A 9,044-nucleotide genomic window follows, 5' to 3' on the forward strand; every position below is an offset into this window, starting at 1 on the left:
CAAACAACAGAGAATGAATAGAAGGGCAATTTGGTCCAAGCGTTTAGTAGTAGGCATCGCACTAAACCCACATATCCCACTTAATAATATGTTGGTTTTGACAGGCATCCCATGCCAGAGACGTGACATCGCCTGAGAGGCGGCGAGCGGAGAAGGCTGCGAAGGGGCTGAGGACGGTCATGTACCTCAGCTGATGGGGCCCAAACTAGGAGCACTAGTAGCTGGGGTGTTGAGTTCGTTGCAGCTTATGCTTATGTTATGTGACAATCCCCATGTGATCGGTTGTAAACATACCATGATGATGACAATGATGAAAATTTCTGCTATGAGTTTACATCACCCTCCTTGTTCATGTGCTTATGTGACTAGTTTCCGGACAAAAGGCCAAAGGCCACAATCTTTATCAAGAGAGGAAGAAAGTTGAGTTACACAGAGAGAGTAACCCAGCAAAGCAAGCAGAGAGGCATACAGAGAAAACAGAGCAGCTTCGGCTACGTGCACAAAAAGGATGGAGCAGGGGGGAAACAGAAAAGGAGTTTGATCTCAGTGATACACCCGGCTGCCCTCCAACATCTCACTCACATCTTCTCTGATCATTCCGAACACCTCCAGGTCGCTGCAAATGGCGGCCGTTAGAGATGTCGGTGTTGTGTTCCTTCCAGCCAAATTCTTCTTTTCTGATTACTATTTTCATGGAGTCGACCTGCTGGATCTGTATCTGTGGCTCGAGTCGGCCGGCTGTGCATGCGATGAGATCGTTAGTGGCGAACCTGTTATGAATTTCGTTGATCTGCACTCTGCTGAATGGACGGCACGATACAAAGTTCAACTAAAAGCTTGATCAGAGTGGTGTCATTTACTAAGACAACATTCATAAGTTAAGTATAAACGTTTTTTTTCTGATCAAAGTGATGACAGAGTGGGACACAGAGTGGAACGCTGACACGAAGAAGCAGACCGTCATGGCCGGCTGGTATCGTGGAAACCATGGCCTACGGATCTGGTTTCCCAGCCCGTCCGCGTCTGCCAGAAGGTGTAGTTAGCCTTCCCAAAACAGAGAGAAGATTGTTAGTGTTTAATCATCACTTGCCGATCCCAAAACAGGGAGAAGATTCGGGCTGGACTGAATGAACAACTCTAGGTTGGCAGATCTGCATGATGCAGAGACTATTCCCAGCAAGTGGATAACACACTGGCTTCCGCACAGTGACAAGCTGACAGCAGCGCATAACTTGTTGCACGCCGCAATTCACAGCCTCGGCTGGCGTCCGACAGCAACCTGAGGCGCCAAGCTAGCTAGGCACCCGGTTTCCGCCCACGAGGCCACGCCTAGTCCACAAACCACGCGCGCGCTCGTACGAGGCAGCTTGCTAGCGACGGCCGGTTACCCATGCCAACATCGGCATCTCCCTGGTGATCTCCTATGAAACTACCGTGAGGTGCACCACCATTTGGCAAGCAGCCGAGCAAACTTACACACACAGCAACGAACGAAACACTCACTCGAGCTCGGCTATACCTGGAATCGTGCAATTAGTCAGATGGCGAGCGGCAACGGGAAGGTTACGTTCTCGTCCTAGGCGGCGGCGATGAGCGTGGGTGTGGGCACGGTGGAGGCGCTCAAGGAGCGGCACGCCGGGCTGTGCCGCTGGAATTACCACGCGCTCCCGTGCGTCCAACAGCGCTTCGGTAGTACTAATGCGGCCGCCGGGAACGGCGCCTGCACCAAGGGCAAGGTGCCGCTCGCTGCCGGCGGGGCGGCGGCGAGGAGGAAGGCGAGGCAGGAGCAGGAGGAGGAGCTCCGGACTGTCATGTACCTCAGCAACTGGGGACCCAACAACTAACTAGCTGACTAGTCATCGGTCACGGCCCTTTAGATCTTTTTAGAGCATCTCTAGCACATCCGTATAAGTGATCAAATATATAAAATAATCGTTTTTTGTAGTTTCAGTAAAAAAACGAGTCTGAATAGATTCCTTAAAATCCTTCGATTCTTAAAAAAATTTAAGGGACCCTGTAAACGCGAATGCGAAACTCTTGTATATACAATTTTAAGGACAACTTTAACAGGGCCCTGCATATTGGTCAACATTGACGGTTGAGGAATCTTTGCTTCCACCAACGTCATAAAACTCGCCACGGCCGTCCGCCGCCCGGCCACCGCGCTCGCCCGCCGTCGGATAGCCGGCCGCTGTGCTCCCCGTGGCTCCGCGGCTCTCGAACGGAGCTAGCTAGCTAGCTCAATCCATTGGAACAGCTAGCAGCTTAATGGATTCGAAGAGCTAGCTAGCTAGCTCGATGCGCCGGCAGTTTGATCCGGCCGCCCTGGCCTCCGTCTGCGCCGCGCTCGTCTCACGTTTTTTCTCGTCTGTCTGTCTGTCGGATTGACACGAAAAAAAGACGATTAAAAAAAGGGCTAGCTGGTCTATTTGATATATTTAAAAAATACTTTTTACAGGTTGATTATACGAGGTCTGAGTCTGTCCTCGCCCACGCCGGCCTGTATATATCTTTTTCCGCGAACTACAAAAGATTTATGGAGGTCGATATTTTGTGAAGTCTGTTAAAGATGCTCTTAGAAGATGGCCGGATTGGTTTGCGCTAGCCGCACCACTTCATGTGGCTGGATGATGTGAACTCAGCTCAGTATGCACGCTGACTCTCGAGCTCGTGCAAGACACGGTACTTTACGAGAGTGGCGTTTTGGCGTACGAAACTGCTCTATGAACGACAAAACATGGACAATATGTGGACGACAATAAATCTAACGGCCGTTGCACCGCTGTGGACATGCATGTGTGTGGCCAGATTATCACTGTCGTTTATGAGTCGTCTGAGTTTGTCGTCCGTATAGCAATGTTCTTTGGCATATGGGAGCGCATGCTCCAGTTTTTAAAATGTGTGTTAAGCATATTTTGAAATGTTAAAAAATTCCAAACAAAAACTTGATGCGTACATCTGAATATTGTACATGCTCACAAAGTTGTTTCGCGAAAAACAGACAAATTATATGTCGCGTTTGAAAAAGACAAAAATCCGGTGTTACAAAATGCATTTCACAAGACATCCTTTTGTCTTTTTTACACAAGTCATAAAAAATATCGGTTTTCTCCGAAACTTGACGTGCACACATAAAATGTCGAGATGTATGTGCCAAACTTTTGTTTCAATTTTTTTCACACTTCGAAATATTTTTTCCGCATGCAGGAGCATGCGCTCCTGGGAGCACCAACAAATTTCCGGTACTTCACATACTTTCATGATCCGGAAGGATTTCAGAAACTGAGATTGGCATCGCTTCCAGCCTCCTCTTGTCTAAACTACTTCGTCGTCCATCACTCGTATCTCAACTCTGCCGCCTTGGTCCGATCCCAGTGGACAAAACCAGCCGCTCGGCCGCAAGAAAACTAGACAAGGTTTCTCTCAAAAAAAATAAAAACTAGACAAGGCGAGATAGGCCGCCACCTCCACCGGGATATCGACAGCGAGAGGTGCGGCGCAACTAAGCAAAGGTGTCTTCAAAGGCACCCGGTATCCTGGAAAACCAGCACCGGCGGCCGGCTGTTTTGCTCCGGCTCTCCCGTATATAAACCCAGGCTACTCCCACTCCTCCTCCCATCAACACAAACAGGCATCAGTTCAGGCAGTCCACAAAAAACGAACAAGCATCAGCACACTTTCTTCACTACCGCAAGTTCAGTAGCTCTACAGACACAGAGATCACAATTCAGTATCTTCTCTCCAGCAACTTGGGAACAAGAAGGGGAGGAGATGGCTGGTCCAGCGAAGGCTTCGTGGATGGTGGCGATGGGCGTGGGCGCCGTGGAGGCGCTCAAGGACCAGGCCGGGCTCTGCCGCTGGAACTATGCCCTCAGGTCCATCCATCGGACAGCCAAGGCAAAGGCCAACGTCCGCGGCGGCGGCGGCGTCTCGCAAGGCAAGAAGCAGCTTCCGACCTCTGCGGCGGCAGTGACGGAGAGGCGGCGAGCAGACAAGGCCGAGGAGGGGCTGAGGACGGTCATGTACCTCAGCTGCTGGGGCCCAAACTAGGAGTACTATAGTAGCTAGAGGTGTTGTGTTCGTCGGAGCAAAGTATGCAGCCATGGCCTGAGACCTGGCTGATTGCCCTTTCCCCACCGTTGTAAGATACCACGGTGATGATGATGATGATGATGATGAAAGTTTCGGCCTCAATTTACGACTGTATATCACCCTACCTTGCCATACCTTGCCATTGTGCTTCTGTGACTAGTTTCCTAAAGGCCGAAGGCCAATCCTTATCAAAAGAGGCAGAAAAATGTTGAGAGTTGCACAGGGAGAGCAACTCCGCAAAGCTGAGAAGCAAGCCGAAAACAGAGCAGGTTCGGCTACCTATATGTAGCAGTCCAACTCTGCAGAAAGGATGGAACAGGGGAAAACAACAAGGGAGTTGAATCTCAAAGAACTCGCATAGCATGCCGAAAACAGAGCAGGTTCAGCTACCCGTACACAGCAGCCCAACTCTGCGCTCCAAGATCTCGCATCTTCTCTTGATCAATTCGAACATCTCCAGTCGCTCTGCAAGCGGTGTCCGTTAGAGTCTTAGAGATTCCAGCGTTGCGTTCCTTCCAACCAAATTCTTCTTCTCTGATTATATATTTTGATGAAGTCTGACCTGCTAGATGTGCTTTCTGTCGCTCCGGCTGTGCATGCGAGGCGAACCTGTTGTTCTGAATTTATTTTCTCGGCAATCTGCTCAACGGACAAAATAACATGTTAAACTAAAAGAATGATCAGAGTGATCTTTTTAATAAGACAACATTAATAAGTTCAGTAAACGTGTTTACTGGTAATCAGAGTGATGACCGAGTGAGACACAACACGGTCCACTTTCCAGTTGCAGTGGCCGGCTGGTATCGTTGAAACCATGGCCACCGGCCTCCGGTTTTCCCTGCCCGTCCGCGTCTCCCCAAGAGCAGAGCATGTGGCCAAAAATTCTACAGTACTTAACCTACGTGTTGCAGAAAGGAGGATTGTTATTAGTCTAATAATCACTTGCATATCCTAAGAGGGGGGAGACGATTACCGCACGCTGCGTGCCTCGAATAGTCGAATAAACTCTACCTTGGCAGATTTGCGTGATTGAGCGATCTTTGTCTTCCCGTGTGCTAAAAGCAAGACAATTCATGGGCCGCCACCAAGCCTGATCTGATCATCTGATGTACCACCTCCGTTCGGAATTACTTATCACAGAAATAGATGTATCTAAACATATTTTAGTTGAGCTGTTTTACGGTGATTGGGTTAGTACTCGGAGTACTTAGCAGTACTTACATGTCTGATCACGGCTGATTTTTATTAGCCGTTAGATCTTGCGGGGAATTTTAGTTGATTAAATTTAATATGTTAATTGCGATAAGGGCATAATGGTCCAGGGGGAAATATCTTTTCTTGAACCGATCACCTGAGGACCAGATCCATGTCTACTCGATCCAGTTCAGAATCCTCCTCCGATCTATTCGTCGCCGCTCGCCGCTCCTGACCTTCTCCGTCCTCGACCTGCCCGGCGAGAGGAATAAATTCATCGTCCTCGTCCTCCACCCAACCAACCCCAGCCCCCCACGCCGTCACCGAAGAAGAAGAAGGCCGGATCTGCGCCGGCTGAATCGGCGGCGACCGCGGCGGGCGATCCCATCTCTTCGCGCGTACCATCCTTAAGGTATGAATTCGGCTTGCCGTTCTGCTTGTTCTCTTGGCCGTTGCGCCCCTCCACCGTGCATGCAGTACAACCTCAACCCCACAAGATCCGGGTACGGACTAGAACAACGAATGGAAAGCTTCATCGTGGCATAGTTTCTTTTGAGCTAATCGCATCATGTTTGTTTAAGTAAGATGTTGACGTTTGAGATAAGATATACTAAAGGAAGATGAGATACGGGTTCCATAGTTCACTTAATTTAGTTTATTAAAGTCATCATCACTTTAGGTTTGCATAGCGCATGAAATATATGTTAAAGGAAGATGAGATACTACTTGTTGGACGTTGATGATTGGTTTCCCTCACATGTCAAACCAGCAAAGTCTTTTCCATGCACTTGTCTTTGCCTATGAGCTATTTTACACCTGCAACATTGATAAACAGAAAGATGTTGATGATTGGTTTCCCTCACATGTCATATGCAGGAAGACATGGCGTATGCAAGTGATGAGAGTATGTTCGAGTATGTAAATGTTGTCAGCAAGATGTTTGATAGTGAGGCTGAAGGCTATGAATTCTACAACAAATATGCTCTTCAAAAAGGTTTTAGTGTGAGAAAAAGCTACGTTGAGTGGGATGGATCCAACAAATACATAATTTTAAGGAAAATTGTGTGTAGTCGTCAAAGGTTTCGCGAAGATAAGCACATGAAAAGAAAGATGGAAGATAGAAAGAGGAGGCCACGAAGTTTAACTCGTGTTGGGTGTAATGCTAAATTGGTCATTACGAGACAGGAGGAAACCGGTCGGTGGTTTGTCAAGGATTTCATCGATGAGCACAGCCATCCTCTAGCCCCACGGGATCTTTCTTGTCTGCTGCGTTCGCACAGACGAATTAGCGATGAGCAGAAAGCGGACATTGCGGACATGGAAAAATGTGGGATCCGCAAATACCGTATTATGGATATTTTGTGCTTTCAATACGGTGGATTTGATAAGGTTGGATGCATAAAGAGGGACGTTTATAATTTCTGCCATGCTAATAAGCAGGAGACAATCAGTGCCGGTGATGCTAAAACGGTGATCATGCACATGATGGCGAGGCGAGAGCGAGATGTGGATTTTTTTTCTTCAAGTACTTGGTAGACGAGCATGGCCATCTGAAGGGACTGTTCTGGGCTGATAGTCAATCGCGACTTGACTACGAGGCTTTCGGAGACGTCATTGTTTTCGATAGCACATACAGAACCAACAAATACAATCTGCCATTCGTGCCTTTTGTCGGGTTGAATCACCACCGCAGCACTGTTATATTTGGCTGTGGTATAATTTCTCATGAAACAAGCCAGGCATACGAGTGGATGTTGCGGACCTTTTCTGATTGCATGGCACAGAAGCATCCGATATCTGTGATCACAGATAGGGACCTTGCAATGCAGAGAGCAATAAGGGTGGTCTGGCCAGACTCAAACCATAGACTATGTATATGGCACATTCAGCAGAACATTGTACGACATCTGAATGATGACGACATAAAGGAGGAATTCAGATCTTTCATTTATGATACTTCTTCCATTGAAGAGCATGAGATAAAATGGATACAATTCTTACAACGGAATAAAGTAACCAGTGAGGAGTCTTGGCTGCATCAGATGTATCAGATGAGAAAGTTGTGGTGTGCTCCATATCTTGAGGGGCGTTGTTTCCTAGGATTGAGCAGCAATCAGAGGAGTAAGAGCTTGAACTCTGTGCTACATACGCATCTTGAGGGTAAGATGTCGTTGTTTGAAATGCTAGAGCACTATGAGCGTTGCCTTGTGTCGCGACGGATTAACGAAGCTCTCCATGACGTCGAAGCCTTGCGGTCCGTTCCATTTACAGAGGAAAATGCTTCGCCGCTTGAGAAACACGCCACAACAGTTTTCACACCTAGTGTCTTTAAGATGGTCTTATGGAGCATAGATGCTGTCAGCAAATGTCAGATTAGAGAGATACTAGATGGATCAGAAGATTCCATTTATGTTGTGTCCAAGCAGGATAGAATGGATAAAAAGTTTGGAGTGCGCATTGAAGAGCAAGGAGGTCTTTTGCACAGGGTGAGTTGTTCTTGCCGTAAGCTGGAATGCGCAGGCACACCATGTTCCCACATTTTTTACATATTGGGGATTTTAAAACAAACAATTCTGCCCGGTTGTTGCGTTCCCACTAGGTGGACTATGAATGCAAAATGTGCATACGCACCTACCAGAAAAAACCAGATGTATGACTATTCGCTAAGCCTGCAGAGGTACCGCGAGTTGCGGAATTGTAGTCACGCCGCAAGTTTCCAGGCATGCCACTCTGATGAGGACTATCACCGTCTAAAGATGCTTTTGCAAGCACAACATCATGGCAAGCAATCAAGTTTTGAACAAGCTGACAGCAAGGAGTCAACTAATGCTCAGCATAACAGCATTAGGTTTGGCCCGTTGATGCCGCACTCGCAGAAAGTTCATAAGGTTCTGGATCCCGTGCATGTGCCAGGACGAGGTGCACCGAAGAAAAGGCTGCAGGCAAAGACAAAGAAGTCAAGATCACAGAATATCTGTGGCTATTGCAAGAAACCAGGTCATAATCGACGTAAATGCGCTAAATTGCTAGAGGTACGAAATATGTTCATATTTTTTTTGCATGTGTTTTACTCATAATTGATGTCCATGTGATTTATTCTATTCTTCTGTGTAGGATATCGAGGCTGAACTGTGATATCTACATATAGCATGAACCAACGATGAGCCAGAGAAAGTCGTGTGCCATTCATGTTTGTGTGACGTGGTCTTTACATTCTATTTCATCGTGACAGTAATTTAGTGAAGTGCGGTTGTACTGGCATGTTACTATATTAGTTCGACATCTTTCGTTTCCATTTTCTGTGTGTATCATTTGATGTCCAACTTTAAGAATGATGATGTATTTCGACAAATTGGGCACTATGATTCTTCACCCTTACTATGGTTGTCATGCACATTCATAATCATCATGCATATTCTTCATTTACAGAGCAATAATGACTGACGTATTTTTTAAATAAGCGGGGCCCACTGGGGTGTGCTTGGAAATCTTTGAAAAACCTCCATGCACGTTCATCTTCGCTGCATGCAAATCGGGCGGCAGCCGCTGTGCCAGTAGCTGTCAAGGCCTTGATGAATCACTATTCACATGCAGGTCCCCGACTCTTGCATGCAGGTCCCCTTGAGGCATAGACCGATGTTTTCAGCAGTCAGTCTAGAGGGCATTATAAATTCAAAAAAATTTAAAAAAATTCAAAAACTTGGAAACCTAGTTTTGTTTGTGGAAGAGATCATGTGTGCCAAAAATGAGGTGATTTG

At 47.1% G+C, this 9,044-nt stretch overlaps 1 protein-coding gene and 2 pseudogenes across 2 annotated transcripts; all 3 read left to right on the plus strand.

Moving 5' to 3' along the window:
• The first annotated feature begins 1,369 nt into the window (after positions 1–1,369).
• LOC147987318 (uncharacterized) lies at positions 1,370–1,909 on the plus strand (annotated as a pseudogene).
• A 1,691-nt stretch (positions 1,910–3,600) lies between these two features.
• On the plus strand, positions 3,601–4,403 carry LOC125534401 (uncharacterized). The gene has a single exon (XM_048697647.2). It carries the CDS (start codon positions 3,772–3,774, stop codon positions 4,048–4,050), a length of 279 nt encoding a protein of 92 aa, XP_048553604.1. The 5' UTR covers positions 3,601–3,771; the 3' UTR covers positions 4,051–4,403.
• Positions 4,404–4,540: 137 nt separating this feature from the next.
• LOC147987319 (protein FAR1-RELATED SEQUENCE 5-like) lies at positions 4,541–8,421 on the plus strand (annotated as a pseudogene). The gene is made up of 3 exons (XR_015615454.1): positions 4,541–5,698; positions 6,163–8,318; positions 8,401–8,421. The product of XR_015615454.1 is annotated as a protein FAR1-RELATED SEQUENCE 5-like (transcript).
• Positions 8,422–9,044: the final 623 nt, after the last annotated feature.

This window comes from Triticum urartu, chromosome 2A (assembly GCF_056163025.1).
Source record: "Triticum urartu cultivar PI428250 chromosome 2A, HENAU_Tu73, whole genome shotgun sequence".
In the NCBI taxonomy this organism is placed as follows: domain Eukaryota; kingdom Viridiplantae; phylum Streptophyta; class Magnoliopsida; order Poales; family Poaceae; genus Triticum; species Triticum urartu.

What these genes read in the sequence shown, in the direction of transcription:
- LOC125534401 (XM_048697647.2), top strand. Translation starts at nt 3,772, where the DNA reads ATGGCTGGTCCAGCGAAGGCTTCGTGGATGGTGGCGATGGGCGTGGGC.